General features: G+C 42.9%; 3 protein-coding genes across 6 annotated transcripts in view; 2 read left to right on the forward strand and 1 right to left on the reverse strand.

Annotated features, from left to right (window-relative positions):
- Positions 1 to 7,342, forward strand: part of LOC116851162 (probable chitinase 10) — a 30,529-nt gene extending 23,187 nt beyond the window's left edge. Inside the window, exons 15-22 of one of the 2 annotated variants that reach the window (XM_032830294.1) lie at positions 333 to 2,660; positions 2,744 to 2,929; positions 3,041 to 3,329; positions 4,592 to 4,971; positions 5,112 to 5,543; positions 5,825 to 6,304; positions 6,487 to 6,612; positions 6,898 to 7,342. In XM_032830294.1, coding sequence (XP_032686185.1) covers positions 333 to 2,660; positions 2,744 to 2,929; positions 3,041 to 3,329; positions 4,592 to 4,971; positions 5,112 to 5,543; positions 5,825 to 6,304; positions 6,487 to 6,612; positions 6,898 to 7,062 — 4,386 coding nt within the window. In that variant the 3' untranslated portion in view covers positions 7,063 to 7,342. The remainder of the gene's footprint in view (positions 1 to 332; positions 2,661 to 2,743; positions 2,930 to 3,040; positions 3,330 to 4,591; positions 4,972 to 5,111; positions 5,544 to 5,824; positions 6,305 to 6,486; positions 6,613 to 6,897) is intronic. The other variant, XM_032830293.1, reaches the window with a different exon arrangement.
- A 3,898-nt stretch (positions 7,343 to 11,240) lies between these two features.
- On the forward strand, positions 11,241 to 22,576 carry LOC116851163 (solute carrier family 2, facilitated glucose transporter member 3-like). 2 transcript variants are annotated; one of them, XM_032830295.1, is made up of 8 exons: positions 11,241 to 11,493; positions 14,991 to 15,061; positions 17,116 to 17,253; positions 17,330 to 17,603; positions 17,945 to 18,235; positions 18,310 to 18,719; positions 18,800 to 19,071; positions 19,152 to 22,576. In XM_032830295.1, the coding sequence occupies exons 1-8, from the start codon at positions 11,256 to 11,258 to the stop codon at positions 19,240 to 19,242; spliced, it is 1,785 nt and encodes a 594-aa protein (XP_032686186.1). In that variant the 5' UTR covers positions 11,241 to 11,255; the 3' UTR covers positions 19,243 to 22,576. The 2 variants fall into 2 exon arrangements, with proteins under 2 accessions (XP_032686186.1, XP_032686187.1); XM_032830296.1 differs by lacking the exon at positions 11,241 to 11,493 and adding an exon at positions 14,380 to 14,532.
- On the reverse strand, positions 19,520 to 23,360 carry LOC116851164 (solute carrier family 25 member 35-like). Of its 2 annotated transcripts, none has more exons than XM_032830297.1 (5): positions 22,838 to 23,360; positions 21,399 to 21,780; positions 20,731 to 20,949; positions 20,555 to 20,669; positions 19,520 to 19,993 (listed from the first exon to the last, which is right to left on the reverse strand). In XM_032830297.1, the coding sequence occupies exons 1-5, from the start codon at positions 22,858 to 22,860 to the stop codon at positions 19,791 to 19,793; spliced, it is 942 nt and encodes a 313-aa protein (XP_032686188.1). In that variant the 5' UTR covers positions 22,861 to 23,360; the 3' UTR covers positions 19,520 to 19,790. The 2 variants fall into 2 exon arrangements, with proteins under 2 accessions (XP_032686188.1, XP_032686189.1); XM_032830298.1 differs by having other exon boundaries at positions 22,638 to 23,360.
- Between the last annotated feature and the right edge of the window lie 7 nt (positions 23,361 to 23,367).

A 23,367-nucleotide genomic window follows, 5' to 3' on the forward strand; every position in this document is an offset into this window, starting at 1 on the left:
ACCATAACCTTCTTCAAGTAATCGATGAACTTCTGCTACACTTTTTTTCAAATCAAAATAGTGCAAAAGCACATGTCGAAAAAACACTTTATCGCGTTCCATTTTTCACAAAGCAAAAGAAATTGTTGTTTAGGAAAATAATTGTGTATGCTGACTGAATGTTATCGAGAAATGTCGAAATTAATCACAAACTACCTGTTTCGTTAGTAATGACTACTAGAACTGTTTGCATTTCCATCTAACATTTGCGGGCGGAAACTAAGTTAAGGTCCTAATAATTATAACCTGGATTGATGTTGATATTGAGCAATGCACATTACATTACATTGCAGACCTGTGTCTCCGGTAGCTACAGCAGTGTGCCTGGTGACTGCAACAGTTACCGAGCGTGTCTGTGGGGTCGACAAGAGGTGTTCAGCTGCCCGCCAGGGTTACACTTCAACAAGCAGACTCGCATCTGCGACTGGCCGCTCCTCGCGAAGTGCACGGAGGAGAACGACAACGCGGAGGTAACGACGCAACGGCCTTTGTCGACGGCGACCACGAAGGCGCCCATTCCGCCGCAGGTCTCGCAGGAGCCGGTCACACAGGCGGTTGTCACTACGGAGAAGGCGCCGGTTACGTCCACCACGGTTCCTCAGCCCACCACGGCCACGACTACGACGACTCAACCCACGTCGACCTTACCCTCCGCGATCATAGACCCTGACAAGGTGTCCCCGTTGTCCGGCCACTTCAAAGTTGTTTGCTACTTCACAAACTGGGCCTGGTACCGTCGAGGAGTCGGCCGTTATTTGCCCGAACACATAGATCACACTCTGTGCACGCACATCGTCTATGGCTTCGCGGTGTTGGACTACTCGGAGTTAGTCATCAAGGCGCACGACTCATGGGCGGACTTCGACAATCGTTTCTATGAGAGAGTGGTAGCATACAAGAAGCGCGGTCTCAAGGTTCTCTTAGCCTTAGGCGGGTGGAACGACTCAGCCGGTGACAAGTACAGTCGTCTGGTGAACAACCCGAGCTCCCGGAAGAAGTTCATCGAACACGCTATTCGATTCCTCGAGAAATACAACTTCGACGGGTTGGACTTGGATTGGGAGTATCCCGTATGCTGGCAAGTGAATTGCAACAAGGGCCCGGACTCGGATCGAGAGGGTTTCGCGGCTCTACTGCAGGAGCTGAGCGCCGAGCTGAAGCCGAGACAGTTGCTCTTGACAGCCGCGGTGTCGCCCAACAAAATGGTCATCGACAAAGGCTACGACGTGCCTGCACTGGCCAAGTACTTGGACTGGATCGCGGTCATGACGTATGACTATCATGGACAATGGGACAAGAAAACGGGGCATGTGGCGCCCTTATATTATCACGCGAACGACGAGTTCCACTTCTTTAACGCCAACTACACGATCAATTACTGGATCTCAAAGGGCGCACCGCCAAGGAGCATCGTCATGGGGATGCCGTTGTACGGTCAGTCCTTCTCGATCAATGATCCCAGAGCCAATACCGGTCTGAACTCGCCTGCGAGCGCCGGGAACGCCGGTGAGTTTACCAGAGCTGCCGGCTTCTTGTCGTACTACGAGATCTGCGATCGCGTGCGCAATCGTGGATGGACGGTTGTGCAGGACCCGGAGGGGAGAATGGGCCCATACGCCTACAAGGGTAATCAATGGGTCAGCTTTGACGACCCCGACATGATTCGCAAGAAGGCACAGTTCGTGCGCGATTTGGGACTAGGCGGTGGTATGATCTGGGCTTTGGATCTGGACGATTTCCGTGGACGATGCGGCGATGGGCCACACCCGCTCATGCATGTGCTTCAAGAGGTATTAGCGAGTCCACCTAACGAACAAGACAAACCCCTGGAGCCACCATCAGTCGGGCAGGACTTGGACTGGAAGCCGCCAACGACGACAATGATACCGATAACCACCTTGTCCGAACAAACAGTAAAGCCGGTGGATCGCGTGAACGACGATGCCAAGAACAAGTTTAAAGTCATTTGTTATTTCACTAATTGGGCCTGGTACCGACAAGAAGGTGGTAGGTTTGTGCCGGAAGACATAGATCCTGACCTGTGCACCCACATTCTCTACGGATTCGCCGTGTTGGACGGCTCGACTCTAACGATGAAATCTCACGATCCATGGGCCGACATAGACAACAAGTTCTACGAGAAAGTGGCGGCTTTCAAGTCGAAGGGCCTGAAAGTACTCATGGCGCTCGGCGGTTGGAATGACTCGGAGGGCGACAAGTACAGCCGACTGGTGAACTCGCCGTCGGCCAGACAAAAGTTCGTGGCGCAGGTGTTGCACTTCATCGAGAAGTACGGCTTCGAAGGTCTCGATCTCGACTGGGAGTACCCGGTTTGTTGGCAGGTCGACTGTAAGAAAGGTCCTCAGTCGGACAAGGAAGGCTTCGGTCAGCTGGTGAAGGAACTGAGCGACGAGTTCAAGCCGAAGGGACTGCTCCTCTCCGCGGCGGTCTCGCCGAGCAAGAAGGTCATCGACGCGGGATACGATGTGCCGGTTCTCTCCAAGTATTTGGACTGGATATCCGTCATGACATATGATTTCCACGGGCAGTGGGACAAGAAGACCGGACACGTGGCACCGTTGTACAGTCTCCCGAACGATTGGGAGCCCACATTCAACGCCGTAAGTTCTTATTATTTAATTATCAATATACCAAGAAAACGTATCTCCGAGATTTCAATCGGGGTCTCACGATTGTCGAGCAGAACTTCTCGATTCATTACTGGATCGAGAAAGGAGCAGACCCGAGGAAGCTGGTGATGGGCGCTCCATTATACGGACAGTCGTTCTCGTTGGCGGAGAGAAACGAGCACGGGCTGAACGCGCCGACATACGGCGGTGGCGAAGCCGGGGAGGCAACCAGGGCGAGAGGATTCCTGTCGTATTATGAGGTGAATTCTCGTCAAATACTCAGAGAGAAACAGACAGAATTATCTGGCAATATTTATCTCAGAAACAAAATATTCGAAAATCTACTCTAATTCTCTGCTATCATGTTCCAGATATGCGATAGGACGCTGAAGAAAGGATGGACAGTGGTTCAAGACAAAGAGAGAAGAATCGGTCCCTATGCATATAAAGGTGATCAGTGGGTGAGTTTCGACGACGCTCAACAGATCAAACTGAAGGCGGAGTTGATCAAGAAACTCGGCCTGGGAGGTGGCATGGTTTGGGCCTTGGATCTGGACGACTTCAATAACAGATGCGGCTGTGAGCCTAGTCCGCTGCTGAGGACGATGAATCGAGTTTTGAGGGACTATCCGAAGGGTCCGCTGTGTCCCGTCACGGGCGGTGAGTCTGTTGATCACTTCTATCAAAGCAGGGTTGCGAGTAATTAAATTTTTGTATTATTAATAATGTTTTCCTTATAGAAATATCATACTAAGAATCATTGATAATTACTTATTATCCAGTATTTTTAATAACGAAAATAAGTAATTATCAATGATTCTTAATATGATATTTCTATAAGGGTTATTTAACAATTGATATGAGTCAATTCAATTGGCCGTTTAACTGATAACTGATTTCAACAAATTCAATCGAAGACAACTGAGTCGACGACTAATTCCAACGAATTCAGTCAAAAACCGTTCGACTGACGATTGATATGAGCGGAGAGAATTAAAAGTCGTTCAATTAATAATACAGGCTCACAATTTAAAAAAAGTTATCTGTGCTGAGGGTCTGACCAAGTGTACTATACGTATTTTGGGCTGCCGAATCCAAATCCGGTGTCAGATTTGCTCCATCACCCTTGAGTTTCCCGGAAAATCGAGGAAATCGTGAAAAGGAGCAGATATCCATGTTTTTACGGAGATATGTATTCAAGGAAAATTCTAGAGTGACGAATAACCCTATAACCCCACAACCAACGTTGAAAATACATTATGTACTTCAACATCTGATGATTAGAACAACCCAAAAACCCAATAACCCATATACCATCATACATATTCGGTTTTAGTTCACCCATCAATCCTTTAACATCGCATAGATTAGAAAATCTAATCTGTGCGTGCCTTATTATGGTCACATTCATGTTATTGTCCACGAGATGGAGTCTTTTTTCTGTTCGAAATATCAATTCTACAATATATGATCGTCGATCAGATAAATCCTGCTGCTTCAGAGGATGTTAGAGACGATTACAACTGCCCCGTAAGAGGATGAGTAGAATGATTCGTTTTCCATGTTGAAGTACATAATGTATTTTCAACGTTGGTTGTGGAGTTATTCGTCACTCTAGAATTTTTCTTGAATACATGCCTCCGTAAAAACCTGGATATCCTTTTCACGATTTCCTCGATTTTCCGGGAAACTCAAGGGTGATGGAGCAAATCTGACACCGGATTTGGATTCAGCAGCCCAAAATACGTATAGTACACCTAGTCAGACAACCCCCAGCACAGACAACTTTTTTTAAATTGTGGGCCTGTGTAATTGAACTTAACAAATTAAATTAAAGGCGGTTTAATTGATATGCAAATTTAATCGATTCTTATATGATTTTTCTCATACGTCACTTAGACAACATCCTTTGCAATTTGCAGACACAGAATCGATCATGATCGACGTCGGTGAAAGCGGCATTGAGTCCACGACTGTCACGGAAGGCCCGATATACGAATCCACCACGTCGTCGAAACCAACGTATTTGCCACCACTGTCAACAACTACAACGACGACGCCATCGCACCAAGAGGATATCGACGATACTGTCGAGGTGGAAGCCGGCCCAGCACCTCCGGTTGCCACACCGATTGGCGACTGCGGCGGACGTTTGTTCATACCCCATAAGAGCGATTGCAACAAGTACTACCTCTGTAACTTCGGCAAGCTCACGGAACACTCTTGTCCACCAAAACTCTACTGGAACGAGGATAGATGTGATTGGCCGGAGAACAGCAAGTGCAAGAACGTTCAACGTCAAGTACGTATGGCGAATAAATAAAATATTCGACGAGCTTTTGAGTATCTAACCAAACATATGTGAAGTTATCATATTCTCTTCGTGTAATTGTTGTTTTGTTGTGAAGAAGACTACTAAGGTCCACTTTCTCAATTTCGCAGATCGGCGAAGCGGTCGCAATGAGAGTCAGCGAGAACATCAACAAAAAAAAGGTGGTTTGCTATTATACGAATTGGGCTTGGAGGCGAGCGAGCGTCGGCAAATTCCTGCCGAAGGACATCAACGACGAGCTCTGCACGCATGTTGTGTACGCTTTCGCTACGTTGAACATACAGAGACTGTCGGTGAACATCGAGGATTCGGTCGACATTTACAACGACTTCCTGACCGAAATGGTGGAACTCAGGAAGAAAAGCAACATCAGAGTGTCGCTCGGTTTAGGCGGCTGGAACGACTCGAATGACGACAAGTACAGCAGACTGATCGGCAACAAGTCAGCCAGAAGGAAATTCGCCCATCGCGTCGCGCAATTCGTCGAGAAGCACGGATTCGACGGCATGGACCTCGACTGGGATTTCCCGGTTTGCTGGCAGGTAGAATGCAAAGGGTGTCCCTTTCTCACTAAATTTCCTAGAATAAAATTTCACTCGAAAAGTAGAGTGGCCACCAAGTCACTCGAATTCAAGTGATTTCTCTCTTATATGAAATGAGTTCTCTACTCTGAATCGTCCAAGTGAACATTCCCACTCGAATGTGAAGAGTGTATCTGCTGTACAGTGAATTGCAAAACAATTTAGAACATAATGAGAGAAAACAACTCGATACTCGACGACCAGTCGCGAGACACACTTGTCAAGACGCGCGAACGTTTCAGGCCGACTGCAGCCGCGGCCCGCGCAGCGACAAGGAAGGCTTCGCGATGCTGTTGGAAGAGCTCAGCACGGCGTTCAGGTCCAGAGGACTGCTGTTATCCGCCGCGGTCTCGGCCAACAGGGTCATCGTCGACCTCGCTTACGACGTGCCGTCCTTGGCTGAGTACCTCGACTGGATCGCCGTGATGACGTACGACTATCACACCTCCGGGGAAGGCGAAACCGGCCACATCGCGCCGCTCTCCACCTACCCCGGTGACGGTACTTCACACCTGAACGCGAACTACTCCGTGAGATATTGGCTCGACAAGGGCGCTCCGCCCGAGAAGCTCGTCATGGGTATACCCACTTACGGGCAGAGCTTCACCTTGTCCGAGACGCCGCGGGACACTCGCGCCGTACCAGGCTTGCATGCGAAGGTCTCTGGACCTGGAGAACCCGGCAAGCTCACCAGGTCGGCTGGTTTCTTGGCTTATTACGAGGTAAGACACGCTTGATAGGCGCTATAGATAAATTACTGGCAAACACTGCGACCTCGCATATGTTTTGTAATTTAATTAATAATATAGATGACAGAGATAGAATTTTTATCCGAATGCAAAATTTAGCAAGAGAAATACTCGCTGTGCTCGCTACATTGTAACTCTTCTGCATTGTAACACAGATATGCGATCATGTGAAGAACGACGGATGGTCGGTGGTGAGAGACCCGGAGGGTCGTATGGGACCGTACGCGTCAAAACGCAACCAGTGGGTTAGCTATGATGACGTGTCCACCGTGGCGAGGAAAGTACGTGTGATTAAACTTTTTAAGTGAATATCTAACGTGAATGGAGAGAAGAAAGGCCTGCGAAAGTCTGCGTACGAATTTTATAACGCAATGAACTGGAAAACTATCAATTTAAATTATCGTCCACTAAAATGATAATTTCATTTATTCAATAAAGCCAAAGATTTTGAATTATAAAATCGCTGAGCTTTGACTCATCATGCGTTGCGCGAAGAGAACTGAAGGAAATATAATTTTTAATTTTCCTAATGATCTGCTCGATCAAAACGCTTTGTTTGCTTTTAGGCCGATCTCATAAGGGAGCTGAACCTCGCCGGTGGAATGGTGTGGTCCATGGACCTCGACGACTTCAACAATCTCTGCGGCTGCGGCAAGTTCCCGCTGTTGACAGCGTTGAATCGCGGGCTCCGGGGAGGAGCCCACGATCGCGGATCGACGGATTGCACCTGAACCGCATCTCAGATTAACAGAGTAAGAGGGTGACGCGTGTGATCTTCGAGGAGGATCTGCGTGCGCGCATTATCGTCACCGTCTTACGACCCTTCTCCTCGATAATGCCGCTGATTCTCTCGTCTATTATCCGTGCATTCTGCGTTCTTCGCGGTCGAATTCCCGTCAATGATGCCGCCAGGCGACACGTCCTCTTAAGCGTCTTCTACAATGGCAGTAGAAGTAGTAGGAAGAAATAAGCAGTAAGTAAATTGACCAATTCCATTCTTACGTTTCAAAAAATAATCGATTGTAATTGGTCTATTTACTTACTGCTTATTTCTTACTACTACTCCTACTGCCATTGTAGAAGACGCTTTAAGGGACGTCTACATTGGAAGTAAACAGTAAAAAGTAGGAAGTAAGAATAAGAAATTGACCAATCATAGTTATTCTTCTCACATTCGACTGTGGTTGGTCAATTTCTTACTCTTACTTCCTACTTCTTACTACTTACTTCCAATGTAGACGTCCCTTTAAACTGACGCTTCGAGCGAGCTTTAGTAACCGGCCTCTTCATTTCGAAGAGGCAACACGATGAAGCGTACATCTGTTGTTCCACGTGTGTCGCAGATGTTCCCCTTGAATTCGTTCGCCGAATGAAGAGTCGAGGATAACGCTAAGTCACGTTGCAGTTGCTCAGTGTGAGAGAAATCGTCAATCGCGACCTACGTTCTCAATTTTCAAGTAAACGTCGACGACAGAACTGTCGGCAGTGTCGTTAAAGAAGCTTCCGCGCGCGCATGATCTTGATGTTACGGCAATTAATATCAAGACACTCCATTTCCGCATTCTGTTCCTTATTCTCGTAAACGAAGAGGCGAGTCCCGGCGAGGCCAGTCAGTTGGCTAGATTGACGCGACGAATTTTAACTTTTAAACGACGATTACGTGAGATTCGTGTGACATTGACACCGCGTGTAAAAAGGCATGTAAAAAACTCCGAATAGATAAGATATATTACGTTACGTTAACATGTTACTATAATTCGTTCAATAACTGCGTACTGTAACACTCTTCCGGATGACGTGAAGGAGGAGAGACTCGCGAGGAAGATGAAGAGCGGAGAGAGTGGTGCAGAAACAGAAGAAAGTGCAAGGCGATATGTATCGCTTTGAATTCTTCTTTTTTTTTCTATCACGTCATTCGCGAAGATTAAAATGCTCGTTCATTATGGCGTGAGCGTTTTGTAATTAAAATTGCGTTATTTTCTCACGACTGGTCAAGTATATGACTGATCGGTAGGCACTTCCGGAATTGTAACGATAAGATAATTAAAGGGAAACGATAAATTATTTATGCGGTTCATTTTATAAGCACATTACTGATGGAAATTAATTTGCGTGATATGCGCACGTTCGAGCACGGGAAAGACATTAACAAAGTGGTGGACAAAAAAACTAGCAACAAACGAATGTATACTGCTCATATCTATCTAAATTTGTTTGCAGATATTGCTAAAATAATGCTGCTGCAAATTCCACGTACCACAGATATTTTTCTAGCAGATACACAAGAAAAACAACAACATTGAATTGTGACATTTAGGGCTAGTTTTTTTTTTCAATGATAGTTTAAACTTGGATTTTAAATTAAACTCTGTTTAAACAAAACAAACGTATTGTTTATAGAATAGAGTTTAAACTTGAATCCAAATTTAAATTGCTATTGAAAAACTTTAGAATTCTACCTGAATCAGCAGAATATTTCTTTAGTGATGTTTGAATGATACTCTCGGTGCTGAATGACGTAAACGAATCCTACAGCTCTCTCAAGTATTCGTTTTGCCACAACAGAGAGACAGCGATCTCCTTTCGGTTGAAGACGACTATATATGAAGATACACTCAAATGAATATTGCAATCATAAGAACAGTGACTGTAAGAACTGCATCGATGGGCATTTAACAACAGCAACTAATCATAAAGAATGTGGATGTAGCAATCGTAGCAGTTTTCTTCGTGAGCGCATTTAGTTGGCCGGTGCGAATGTATCGAATATCTCAGGTGCAACCGCACCGAGCAAATTCATGCAAACAGATACACGTGGCGCTCACAAATAATGTTCGTCATGATCGAGAAAGTTGAAAAGACGGTGCAGAAGAAAGACAAACCGAGCGCGGCTGTGTAAACCGACTGCGATCGATTTAAAACTATGCAAGAAGAGCGATCTGACCGAGAGAAAAGGAGAATTGAGCAAACTCGTTCTGTCCATCAATATGATTTAATATTAGTTAAGGAACTCGTGCAGTCTCTTATCGCGAAACATTCGCGATCGCTTTCAATTATATTGATGCGTTTCCGTGTACAATCGAGTCTTTCTTCTTCTCAACAAACGGAAAGCCAAGCGCGGCTGTGTAAACTGGCCGCGATCGATTTACAACCGTGAAAGAAGTGCGATCTGAGCGAGAGAAAAGAAAAATTGAGCAAATTCACTGTGTCCATCAATATGATTTAAAATTAATTAAAGAACTCGTGCGGCCCTTCATCGCGGTCGCTTTCGATTATATTGACGCGCTTCCGTGTACAATCAAATCTTTCTTTATGAGGGCGTTTTCCGCAAATACTTGACTATCTACGATAATTATCTCGTTAATTATCTCGAGCGCACGATGAAAGCCGCCTTTCATATGAAAAGACTCGATCCTGTGGTTTTAAAAAAATCTGAACAATTTCCTTTGTATCGACACTCTTCCCAAGTCGATTTTAATCAATTAAATTTAATTTAATTCAATTTAATTTTGATTAGTTTCAAATAGATTGGAAATAAGTAGTAGAAATTTTTTGAAAAATGGGTAAGCTTTCAGCGTCCCTTTGATGAAAACGACAAAAAAATTATGACATTATACACGCTTAAGAGTCTACGCGTCAATAACAAAAATATAATTCTATTCTCGACGAAATCCTTTTAAATATGATTGCAAGAAAATTCTTTTAATGAACTAGATTGGAAGACTTGTGCACCGCGGCTATATAATGAATGATCAGACACTCTATATAAGACAATTTCACTATGATATTGTATCTTTTTTATATGGATATATATTTTTTTGTATCTATGTTGGATACTCTCTTGCAAAACGGTTAGTATATTTTTTACCGAGTAAAATTACAACACTTCAAGTTGCCACAATTAAAAACCACCACTGATACGCAGTAATCGATGATAGCAGTTGAAGTGACAATACAGAGTGCGATAATAAATTTGGAAAAAGAAATATTTATTTTAAGGCACAAAACAACATTATTTCATAGTAATTCTTATATATACTTTATAGAATAAACAATAGAACTTTCGGTTGTGGCAACTTGAAGTGCCGCAATTTCATTCGATAAAAATTATGCAAACCGTTTTACAACCGAGCATAATTATTTGAGGATAATTATTCGCAACTAACCACGAAGATAGGACTCAATTAACTTCAGGTATATAGCGTGCGAAAGATATGTTTAACGTAGTTTAATATCGCAAGATAACACGCTCGTACCAATACATTATTTATTGACAAACGACGCAATTTTAATAATCACAGGTTATTTGCACGCTACCAGCTCGTTACTCTTGAGCTTTTTGTTACCATGATGGCCTTGAATTCGGCCACAAGTGAATTGCACGTGCAGCACCTTATGGTTAATTTATTAACCTTACAGTAGTCACATGGGATCTTTAAGAGAATATTATATCCAAAATAGTCTTTTCTTATATTTTACATAAACCTAATTAAACAAAGAAAATACTTAAGTTCTCAACATAAAAGATATAAAATAATGTTTTTTGAGGTCTCTGAAAATCCCATGCGTCGACTCGTGTTCGAAAAGTAGCGCGACGACTGCAGAGTTAAATGCGTTCTCGGAGAATGTCCCTTTTACTACCAATTTTTTTCCCCTTTCCTTTCCATTTGTTCTCCGTCCAGAAAAGAGAATCGAAGTCGAATCAACGAGTCGGGGAATGCCCGACAATTGGACACACATCGAGGGCTGCTCTCGTGACAAACCCGGGTGCAATCGAAAATAATCAAGGAACGTGACTGTCACGTTGTTTGGACACGAGTACTCGAACATCTGCTGCTGGCTCAATTCCCCTGTTGAAAGTTTAGCGTCTATTTAGGCTGAATATCGGCACGCGTCGTCGTTGCGAATGCAGCGCGATATCTAAATGAAACCTGCTTATCATTGGCTAACACGCGACTATCTCGGCCAATACCACTCCGCTCTGAAGAACGTCGGCGCAACACTTCCGCTGAAAGGCGCGGAAAGAGTCGACGGCGTCAGTCGGGCCGCGCTGTCTGTCTGTGCTGGTTGGTGTTGTTCAAGGTCCGCTTCGCGTCGTAACCGCATTGTGACAACGGCTTGCTCGTGCCATATCAACAACGACGACATGGAAGAGAATCAAGGTAGCTAAGCGCACTGAAGATCCTGTTATGCCAATTTCCGAAATCTAATCTCTAACATTGGCGGTATATTTGTATATTCACGGTACGTTCACACACGTCATGGAATTCCCTTCTACCTCACAGTGGTCAATTTGTCCCTGGTGGGACGAGTGCAGGTTCGGGGTTCGAGTTTTTGCTTGTTAGGTTCGAAAATATGGTTATAATAACATAATCATATTTCCAATTTAAGTTAATTAAGTTATTATAATAATTGATTATATTATTATAATAATGTAATTATTATAATCACATAATATATACATGTGAGATATCATTTTGATATAGCTTTTCCACATCTCAATAATTTTGAGGTATTAAGATAAAGTCACTTCACAAGCCAACTCAGATACCTTCTCTCCACGTCAAAGCGAAGATCAACAAACAACGAGCGCGAGTGTTGTCGCTCGTTAATGACGCAGTAATGTTGCAAAATAGCATAACCGTTAGTCAGACTTGGAACAATCGCATCCGAGTTATTCAAAAGCAATTTCATCGCCACGAGTACATCCATTCCATCATCGCCGATGGGAATCCTCGTCGTATTCACGTTCGTCTAAGGTCTGATCTACAATAAATGCCGTGAGAATTGGCCAATCATAGTCTATTATTACAAAAATAATCGGTTATAATTGGCCAATTCTTACGGCTTACGACGTCTATTGTGGATCAGGCCTAAGTGTTAACGCTATATCTATTTTTCGAGAGCGTCGAAAAAGAACTTGTGTTACGCGCGTATTGACTGTTATCAACGCGCGATACTACAAATCGCAAAGAACGCGCCGTCGCAATAGATCTGTCCTTTTTAGCTGAACTGCTTGAATTGATGCAGACTAAAAGTCTGTTCTTTTTAGCTGAACTGTCTGAACTAATGCGTACTGATGCAATAAGTTAGAGTGAAACGAAATATATTTGTCTCGTTCTAATTTATCAATCTGCATCGGTTTAGGCAGTTCAGTTAAAAAGAACAGACCTTAGTATATATTTGTCTCATTCTAACTTATTGCACCAGTTCAGACAGTTCAGTTAAAAAGAACATAATAGCGTGCCGCCACGCGCACACGTCCGCGCTATTTTTAATCTGCAATTTTCGGCGCAAAAGCCGAATTTGCACGTCCGCAGGCCGCGAGTGCACAACGACACCGACATGCTCGTAACGATATTCTAGATTAACAAATGTGCGAGCAGGAGACACGAGAATAAGCGAGATCCAAAGGATAATGATCCAAAGGACAAACTCCAAGCGATCAATCGCTTCACCTGCGCATTCTCTTGCGTGTATTACAAAGAAAATCGAAGTAGCGTGATGCGGGAGAATGAAGAAAGACTGATAACCGAACGGTCACTCGAACAAACTGAGTGCCATGAACTCTTGTACGCGCGTTTGCTCTTTCAAGGTATATGTTAATTACAACGGACGAGCGTACATATTTGCAAGTCACGACTCGTTAAGATACGGCTCTTCGAAAACACGCAAATCTGCATAAAGGAGAATTCACACCTTGATGAAAAAACAGAAAACAAAAAGACAGAAGTAAACCAATTAGTATCCGCGTAGAAAAGCAGAAATTGTCGACTATCACTTGAACTACCAGCGCGAGTTTTGATCAATCAAAGGCAGAAATCAATTTCTACCTTTGTGCTTTTCTGCCAAGATAATGAATTTTCCTTCAAAGTATAATGCGCTACATACAGAGTGTCCACAGAAAAACAGGTCCAATCGTTTCAACTGTGTCCTGCTATCCCTTTCGTTCTTCCTTGTTCTGCGCCTGAAATAAAGCGAAACATATTAGAAATTTGATGAAAGGTAGACACAAATTTTAGCAACACAGAAGAAGGAGAGACACAAATTTCAAGAGTACATATACTATTGTTAAACAATTTAGATCGTGAATTTCAAATAACGATCACGTTTTTTGACTGGTTCGTACAATAGAGTTAAAAATAACAGTTTGAAGAAAACAACATGTTGAACACATTAAAGAGATTATTCTTGCAAATAAATTCCTCAGAAACTTTTGAGCAAAAACTAATTTCAAGAGCACACATATTATCATTAGATGATTTAAATCGCGAATTTCGAACGACAATCTCATCTTTCGATTCGTTTGTATAATAGAATAAAAAATAACGGATTGAAAAAACCCAGACGATATGATGAACATATTAAAAAAGCGAACAATTTTTGCGAACAAATATCAGCAAAAATTTTCATTATTACTCAGTTATATAGTCTGTTCAATTATAATTACACTCGTGCTGCAGTCGCATTCCTCTCTGTTTTCACAAATCTATCTATACAATTTTACAAAGTACAAATCTTGCAATTGCATGCAGTGTCGTAAAAGAGAAGATGAATTCAGGGATTACTTTTGCGAACAAATGTCAGCAAATTCTTTTTAGCAAAAATTTTAATTCAAATTCGATTATACCCATTATACAGCACAAATGTTCAATAAATATCCTAAGCATGTCTTAAGAATGTTCGAATATTCTTAGGATATCTATTGAATATTTGTGCTATATGGGTATAGTCTGTTCAATTATAATTACACTTTGACTCGTGCTACAGTCGCATTTCTCTCTGGTTTCACAAATCTGTCTATACAATTTTACAAAGTACAAATCTTGCAATTGCATGCAGTGTCGTGAGAGAGAAGATGCGGCTGAACGAACGGACGCGATTCACGACACGCTTCTACAATTTTCGACTTTACAAATGCATAAATACGTACGTTCTCATGTAATTGCGAAGACGTATGATGTAAAAAGGTGAAAACGAAAGGAGCAAACACGTTCGATACGAAAATGAACGAGCGACCTTCGTCGGCAATATCGTTAACATTCGCGCGCGGTTCGCCGTGAAGTTCGCGGTGTAATGAATGGAATCGACGCGAACGGCACTGCGGCGCGCCTAACCTAATCTAACCTTACCTCGTGTGCACTGCGACGACCCTGACAACTGCAGTTTTCGCCGGTCCGCGCCGCGCGGTATGACGATAGGTAAGGGGTTGGTTTCCTTCGATTATATTTTATACTTTTCGCACGGAGAATAAGGTCGCTTGAGTGTCGCGCTCGGATATCGAGGGAGAGGTAGGAAAACACCGAAATTTAGCGGGCTCCAAGTGTTCTCTTTAGACACGTCCGATCTCTCTTCTTTTTCTCTCTCTCTCTCTCACACACAGTGATGACTCCAGACGCCTCTAATCGATGTTTAGATAAAGTTTTGTAGCCTTTAGAAGTAATCCAAAGTACACTTCAAAAATTACACAGATCACACTCGGACACGTCGCGGCGGTTAGACCGAAATTATCGTCCTTTCGATCGTTCCTGTTGATCATCCGAGACGTACTTCACTACGTTAAACCGAACTCCGTTGCTGTTGCACAATCGATACTACCAGCGCGCGTTCTCGATCTCGAAGAGTACCTGAAGTGATTAATTTTGTGTAATGCTTACAGAAACCGACGTATCCGCGCTGTGCATCGACTTGGCGAAGGTGAAATCGTTGAATGGCGAATCGCGGAAATCCGTAAGTTTCCTTTACCTTATTATCTCTTCATATTTAAAAGTATTCATTGTACAACAGCTACGCCATTGCTTATGTCAAATGCAAATAGCAAGTTTGATTTACGATAGATGTGGTGTTATCAGAAAAAATATACAAACCAGTCAACATTGAACATCACAACCAGTTACATTACACTATGTTATAATTAACCCAACTTATCAATGTAAATATAACGCTAACAAATGGCATTATATTGCATTTACATCATTGAATGTGAGATTATAACATAGATGTAGGTTGTTTTCCAACAAGAGACACAAGTCGACACAAACATCATTCTATCTTTGTTCTACATTTAATGAGTAACAAAGATAGGATGATACTTGTGTCAACTTATGTCTCTTGTTGGAAAGCAAATGCATTCAACTGATGTTGACTGAGAGTGTTGCGTACAGTGTAAGCACAAACTAAAAATATAGTGTGTATTATTATATTTTGTAAAACTTATTAGTAACTGGTTAATAAGAGAATGACTTTTCTTTTTTATGATTATTTTTAATTTAACCTTTTTATGATTTATTTTTAATCTAACCTTGATAATGCTTTTTCATTTTTAATAATCTTCATGATGCTGTTTCATTTTTAATTATATATTTGTAATTAACCCAATTATATATTAAGTTAATTTAATAATTGTCAAAATTTATTAGCTAACTTAAAATTCACTTAACTATTTGTGCTTAATTTAGTTGATGACAAACAAAACTGCGAGCCACTATCTATAGCGAGTTTACCAAGTAATTGAGATATGCTATCTGGATATCTTTTTATAATAACAGTATCAAAAGATATTTGATAAATGAAATTGATAAAAAAAAGTACTGTTCAAGGAAAATGCTGAGATTAAAATATTAAAATTTTGCTAATAAATTATCGCTTTGCTGGTTACTTGTATTAATGCATGATACCTTGAATTAAATAAATATTTACATGTATTTGTAAGACGATAGGATTATCATTTATATATAAAGCCAAAGGATATATTTTGAGATAATATAAATGTATGTGGATATCGCAGTCTTCAAATTAATTTTTAGTTGGAAAAGACAACAGAAATGTATGTGTATATGTGTGTATGCGTGTGAGCCAATATATAGTAAGAGTTGCATACGTTCTTAAGACAAGTAATCGAGATTATACTTGTATTTTATATTAAATTCATGATAATGCATGGTTGGCTATCTGAACAGTTTACAGGTATGCCCATGGTGTGTGGTTTTATTGAGTTTTGTTCCATCATTCCATCCTGGCTTTTTCATGTTATCACTGATTGGTCTACGAGGGTACAACACACTTCATATTGCTTGTGATGCTTAATTATGTGAGCGGTATGGTCTTCTGACTTTACATATCATAATATTTTTAAGAGATTAGTGAAGTTGCACTCTTAAAAATGTGTCAGACATTAGCAGATATACTATATGAATTATGCATTGTCGTGATCACAGTATCTCTTTTTTCTATTTTTATTCGACTTGAAAATCAGAGAAGAAAGAAAATCTCAATATTCAACAGAACGTGAAATGATAGTTTTGGTATATTGTAACTACTATTTTAGTATAATTCAGTAATGCCAGTAACTACATTCGATATCACAGCATATCGAAACATTTTTATTAATCAGTGTGCAAAGTGGATGATATCAAAGGTTACTATTATGTAATTGGGTCAAGATATGAAATTATTTTCATACATTGTCATAGAAAGACTCATGTCAACAGATGCTGCAAGTAACGTTTATACACGGATTGTGTTAATGTAACTTGCACTGAACACTTGTAACTTTGTTGCTACTTACAACAAGTCTCAAATATCTACAGTGTTAATTTGTAAATTGTGCATTATTCATAAGAGTTGCATTTACAGAGAACCGAGTGTTTCGAATTTCCATTACGTAGAATAAATATTTATTATGCGTAATAAACCATTATTCACCTTTCACTTAAAAGGGATAAAATACGAGATCACAATGTTCGTTTCACGCAGGCTACTAATCTGTACTATTTCTTTTATAGGAAGTACGTAACAATGCCGTACGCGATGCCGAATCTGGTGGATGGACTCCGTTGCTGTTACTGGCTGGTGCCACTTGCTGCTTGGGATCGGCATTACCAGCAGGATATAACATAGGTGTTATGAACAATGCTGCCGATGTTCGTAAACCAATTTGCGACTCTGTCGACTATAATACTGTCTGAAAACTTGTGCTACAGTATATTCGACTTGCAGCTGATGAAAACATTCTGCAATGAGAGTGTCAGGGAAAGATTCGATACGCAAATGTCGGAATACCAGCTCAAAATACTCTGGTCTGCTATAGTATCAGTCTTTCTTATCGGAGGTGTGACCGGATCTTTAGCGGCCAGTTGGTTGAGCGACAGATTCGGGCGAAAAGGCGCGATAGGTACCGGAAATGTCTGCGGAATTCTGGGAGGCCTTCTACTCTTTCTCGTGCCATTCGTAAATTCGGTTGAGCTTTTCTTCATCGGCCGAATTATCGTTGGTGAGTCATGAATTTTTTTCATGAACTTTGCTGCGACCATCTTGACTTACGATGTCAGAAGTGAGGAAATCCGTATTCAAAATTCTTGCAAAGTACGTCGAAGTAAAAAGATATATTCAAGAAATCGATAAATAATATAATATTGTTTATTTATTGTTAGAGCAAGAGAAAAACGTTCGGAGTATTTTAGAGGTGTGCTTAATCGATTGTGCAAGTGTTATTTTTTGGATATATCTTTTGACTTCGATATACTTTGCAGAAATTTTGGGCATTTCTGACGCATCGATCAAGTATTACGCGACGAGGGATCAGGGAACTTAATGTAAGAACACGTTCTGTAGGATTTTCCGGTGGTCTCGCCACCAGCCTGCTGCCGATGTACTTGACGGAGATAGCTCCTCTAAAATTACGAGGTGCTGTTGGAGTTTTGTGTCAATTAGGCATTACATGCGGCGTGCTGATGGGTCAGATCGCCGGGCTCGACAACGTCCTAGGCACTTCCGAGACCTGGAACATCATGTTAGCGTCCTTCGCGCCGCTGTGTGTCGGCGCGTTGTTCTTGATCTTCACTTTGCCAGAAAGCCCGAAATACCTGTATATTATCAAGGGACAGCAGGGCAAAGCACTCAAAGGTACGTGCAATGACTTTACACGCGCGATCACTGTAATGAGTATTCGTAATGTAAGAGTTCCGGCGATCTTTCAGAGCTCAGTCGCTTGCGCAACATGGACATAATGCTCCTGCAAAACGAGCTTGCCGGCCTGCAGAAGGAACTGCAAAAGAGATCGACCACTGAGAACACCTGGAGCATCAAACGCGTGTTGAGCGACCCGACACTGAGGCTGCCGCTGTTCCTGGTGTGTTTCATGCAATTCGGCCAGCAACTCAGTGGAATCAACGCGGTTTTCTATTACTCGAATGCGATACTTCAAACAGCCGGCTTTGATATGACCGAGGCTGAATACGCGACTCTAGGTACAGGCGTCATCAACATCCTGATGGCGATCATCTCTGTGCCGGTGATGTCGTTCTTCAGCAGAAGGAAAGTACTGATGCTCAGCGGTGTCTTGTCCGTGGCATGCCTTATCTTTCTATGCATCTCTATCGTCTTGATGGTAAGTACATTGACTAATCTCGTGAGTAAGTTTTATGAGACGCACCGCCATGTGACCGGTCAACGCTCTCCTCTCTATAGGAAACATCACCTATTGTGGCGACGATTTGCATCGTCGCGATCTTAGCATACGTTGTGTCCTACGGTATTGGTCTCGGCCCCATACCGTATTTCATTGGTTCCGAATTGTTCGACGTGGGTCCTCGGCCGGCCGCTATGTCGTTGGGCAGTGTGTTCAATTGGGGCGGAAATTTCATCGTGGGAATGATGTTTCCAGTCATAGAAGCCGAAATCGGCTCATTCACCTTCCTAATATTCGCCACGTTCACGTTGCTGCTGGTGGTAGTCAATAAGTATGTAATTACGATGCGCGTACATCGCAATATGTACTACACTCTACATCCATGACTTACCTGAAACCTTATTCGTACAGGATATATCTGCCCGAAACGCGAGGACGAAGCACGGCGGATATAGCGGCGACTATGACGGAAGGCTTCAAATCGAGACCGAACGCAACGTAGACTTTTGGCATAAGTACTTTTTTATACGGCTTTTTAACGAGGTACAGGTAATTGTTGCAACGTGACTGATGTTCTTGCGTATTGCTCATAGTTCATCTTGCATGTAGTTCGCGTCGCGACGTTCTAACTTATTTAAGCGACGAATTTATATGCGCGAGCCAACGATTTTCTACACCTGACTATTTGTACAGATTTATACGCTCCGCGAATACCAATCGTATTGCCGTCAGACACGAAGCGACATCGATGCGGTACACGTAAGAATATAAGTAAAGTATCCGATTAAGATTTCTATATTTATATATCTCTCGACGTACATCCAGTTGGAAATTTATCGCAACGATATCAAGCAATGTCACTGCCGATATACGACATCAATTTTATTCAAACAGATTTGCAATACTTAACACCAACAATCTTGAAATCTTACAAAATCTCTTATCTTCACTGCGTGCGTGTGTGTATGTGTGTGTATTTGTGTGTGTGTGTGCGCGCGTGTGCGTGTTGTTTAGTGAGTAAATACAGATTTTATACAAATTCCACTAGCGTCAGTCGTTTTGTGTTCTAAACTTGGCGTACAATTGATCTAGTTGCTCGTAAAACACCAAGCACAGAACTGTATGCGGCGCTATTCTCATCCACGTCGGGAACGTTCCTTTGTACAGGCCGAAGAGACCCTCCGTGCGGAATATTTTCACGAGCGCGTCCACAAGTCCGTTGTACAGGGTGCCTTTTCCGGCCGCGTCTGTCTCTGTATTAGCGCAACATCAAGACCAGTTAGCGACAATGACAAATCAGCATTAAACTCGCTTCGCGCGACAAGCTTTTCATATTCCTCGGTTCATCGAAGCGTAATACACCGACTCCTTCGATTTGAGAGCTGACCCTCTGTTTCTCTCGCTGACCGAATGTCTCATATTATACTCGAGGAGCCTCGTGACTTGTCTTCTATTGAAGACATATTTATAGCCGGGTGTACCGTATTTATAGTCATGCGCCACTATGTCGTATTTATAGTCGCGCATAGCAATATGTTATCGCGTTATCGCGTGCAAAAGAGTACATGGAGCCTCGCCATCCTTCACACATCTCGGCGAGCTCGTCTGTGTGCTCTGTGACCCACCGAATATCCTCGTACAACTCGGCGGATATATTTGTACCGAGACTCCGGGTGCAATCGCGACGGCGAACGTCTGCGTGATCGAAGCACAGCTATGGTACGCGAAATCGCGCGGTCTTCGGTATATCACGCGCTCGATTTAGAAACGCGGTCTGCTCAACGCGCATGCATCTTCACCGTCAAGTTACTCACGTTGATTGTACAGCCGCGTCGCCAGGACGTCGAACGGCTGCATAGTGATGGCCACGCAGCTGCCTCCGATCGCGGAGGCCAAAAAGGTCAACAATATCGGCCGGTCTGGAAATATCTGAGAGAAATTAAGGACGCCACGCCATGCCACGCCACGTAGTGCCGTTTGGATTACTTACATCTAACGAGCGCAGCCAGTCCGATGCTAATCCGAAGGTGGTCAGCTGCGTCGCCGAGCCGACGAACACGCGCGGCATGTTCGCGTTCCATCCCCGGTACAGGGCCGTAACGCCACCCTCCTTCCACAGGGACTTGAACGCGTCCCACGAGCCCGAGTGAGCATGTTGATAGCCCACGGCGATGGATTTCGCGGATTGCGCTTGCAGCTGCGTCTTCACCTGGAGTCAGCGAGCGTCGCAACGTTATTTTAACGCCAAATTCGAGCGTCACGGATACACCGGTGCGATGCGTGCGCGATATCCCCGTCCGCGAGTCTGCGCTTGTAGGCGAAGAAATTTATCCAGATAGCACAAAATTCCAAGAGACATGTTAAAGACGTATGAAAAACGTCTAAATGAAACAACATGCCTGTATATTTATTGTAAAACGAACTCTCAGTTAGAGATCGTTTACACATTCGTTCGGCTTGCTCTGTCGCGGCGAAACTTTTCGAGTGAACGGTCGACGCGATGAAAACTTTCTGTCTCGAGCAGAGGTCGACGAGGACCGCATCGGATATATTTTAAATGGGATAACGGAAAGGCGAGGACTTGAAGACACCACTCGAAGGGATAATCGAGGCATAGAAGAAGAAGCAGAAGAAAATGATGATGATGATGATGATTACCAAGTAGAACGGGCTGCCGAGAACGGCTCCGACGCAGCCGGCGGTGCCGGACACCAACGCGGTTCTCCACACGTTGGTGTTGCCCTTCTTGTCGACGATTAGCTCATATCTTTGCGCGGACTTGTACGCGCCCAAGCGAATACCGTTGAGTACCACTTGGAAGGCTAAGGCGGGCACGAGTCCGGCCTGCAGGGCGAGCACGCCCTCATGCTTGGCTATGAGATACGCAGCGTGTAAAGTATTTTTGTATATCTTCTTGTATGCCCCCCGCGCCTCCAGTTCACCTTGCAATTGCAATCGTACCTTCACGACGTCCACGGGATTCGTGAAGAAACCGGCGCCTACCGCTGCCAATGCGCCGATCGCGAACTCCACACCCGGCCTAACAAACAAACAAAGTTTACGCAACGGACTTAGCGTGACGACGCGTGGGAACTCGAGAGTGTCGCGGAATAATTCTCAAGATATCAGTCGAGATAACAGTCGGGTGAATGCGAATGATTTTGGAATAATTTCAGTAAAAAAAAAAATTATGTTCGCTTTGTTGCTTCTTTTAGCTAAAGCTTGATCTACAATGTGTTCTCTGCTTCCCGTTTTTCATTCTCTGTCTTTTTCTGACATAAGACAAAAAGAGATAAAGAGAAAGAAACAGGAAGCAAAGAATACATTGCAGATCAAATTTGATTTGTGCATTTGCCGTTATAAGACAACACGGATCGCGGCAACTAATAACTAAAATAACTGCTACGTGCGGTTGTCTTGTCGCGTTGGACTTATTACTATGCGAGAAATGTAAAAATAGAAAGATAAAAGAAAGAAAAATTGCATTAGTTATATTTGTCAAACGACAATAATAATTGGAAGTAAGAAGATAACAATTCTCGGCGCAAAATAATAATAGTTCTCAGTAGAGAGCCTTATTGAGGACTGATAATGATGATAATTCATCAATCGATTGCGTCATAATGAATTGAACATCATGAATTTGTAATAAGTTCCACAGCGAATCGTGCATCGATCATTTTCAATGTATCCGTCCGTCTCGAAGAGCGATCTATCGAAATCGATGCGAATTTTCACAATTTCACAAACTGAATTCATACGAATTCCTTTCCGCGATTCGCCTATCTCTCCCACGGATTTGACATATGTATATATATATATCTCTTTTTTTTTAATTCTCTTTCTGTTTCCGTTTCTTAACAATCACGATCGTAAAAAGAGCACTGTGACACTCGCATCCCAGGCATCATTCGAGCACGAGTGACTCCGGCCGGCCGGTCGTTACATAATTGTCATTGATCACGCGCCGTCGTACTAGCTTTGCGACAGACAATCTCGAGTTGCCGACGCGATCAAGCACGGAACAGTGAATAGACACCGCGCTGTTGCGCCCGACACGACAAAGGAGAACGAACGCGAGGCGAGCTTGCTCTCACGTTTTGACCGACTCCCTGCTCATTTCCCAAAAGGTGGAACCAAGGCGACAGAGACAGAGAATGCGAAAGAGAGGGAGAGAGTAAAGTCCGAATTTTCACGCCACTAATTCCGGAGGGCCACGTAGATTTATATTAGACACAGCGCCGACGTCACACCGCGCGTGACGCATTACGGCATACTGATCGCGTCGAAACTCTACACAATCTCTACACAATCGTGCTTTACATCATACTATGTTTACTCGTTGATATCAAGCATGTCGAAGCATATGACGCATGATGACGTTGTAAATTTTTTTGTCTTAGAGCTGACTAATCTTCGATTCGCTGTGGAACTTATTACAAATTCATGATGTTCAATTCATTATGACGCAATCGATTGATGAATTATCATCATTATCAGTCCTCAATAAGGCTCTCTACTGAGAACTATTATTATTTTGCGCCGAGAATTGTTATCTTCTTACTTCCAATTATTATTGTCGTTTGACAAATATAACTAATGCAATTTTTCTTTCTTTTATCTTTCT

The sequence above is a fragment of the Odontomachus brunneus genome, unplaced genomic scaffold, assembly GCF_010583005.1.
Source record: "Odontomachus brunneus isolate Ranch 3 - 2012 unplaced genomic scaffold, Obru_v1 Obru_scaffold_167, whole genome shotgun sequence".
NCBI classification, from domain to species: domain Eukaryota; kingdom Metazoa; phylum Arthropoda; class Insecta; order Hymenoptera; family Formicidae; genus Odontomachus; species Odontomachus brunneus.

Bases quoted from the DNA above. Each gene is read 5' to 3' on its own strand.
- LOC116851164 (XM_032830297.1), bottom strand. From the start codon at position 22,860: ATGAGCAGGGAGTCGGTCAAAAC. The intron at 21,781-22,837 runs GTGAGAGCAAGC...TTTGTTTGTTAG, and splicing joins AGCAGGGAGTCGGTCAAAAC to GCCGGGTGTGGAGTTCGCGA. The intron at 20,950-21,398 runs GTAATCATCATC...CGCTGACTCCAG, and splicing joins TCGGCAGCCCGTTCTACTTG to GTGAAGACGCAGCTGCAAGC.
- LOC116851163 (XM_032830295.1), top strand. From the start codon at position 11,256: ATGAAACCTGCTTATCATTGGCTAACACGCGACTATCTCGGCCAATAC. The intron at 15,062-17,115 runs GTAAGTTTCCTT...TTTCTTTTATAG, and splicing joins ATGGCGAATCGCGGAAATCC to GAAGTACGTAACAATGCCGT. The intron at 18,236-18,309 runs GTACGTGCAATG...GCGATCTTTCAG, and splicing joins GCAGGGCAAAGCACTCAAAG to AGCTCAGTCGCTTGCGCAAC.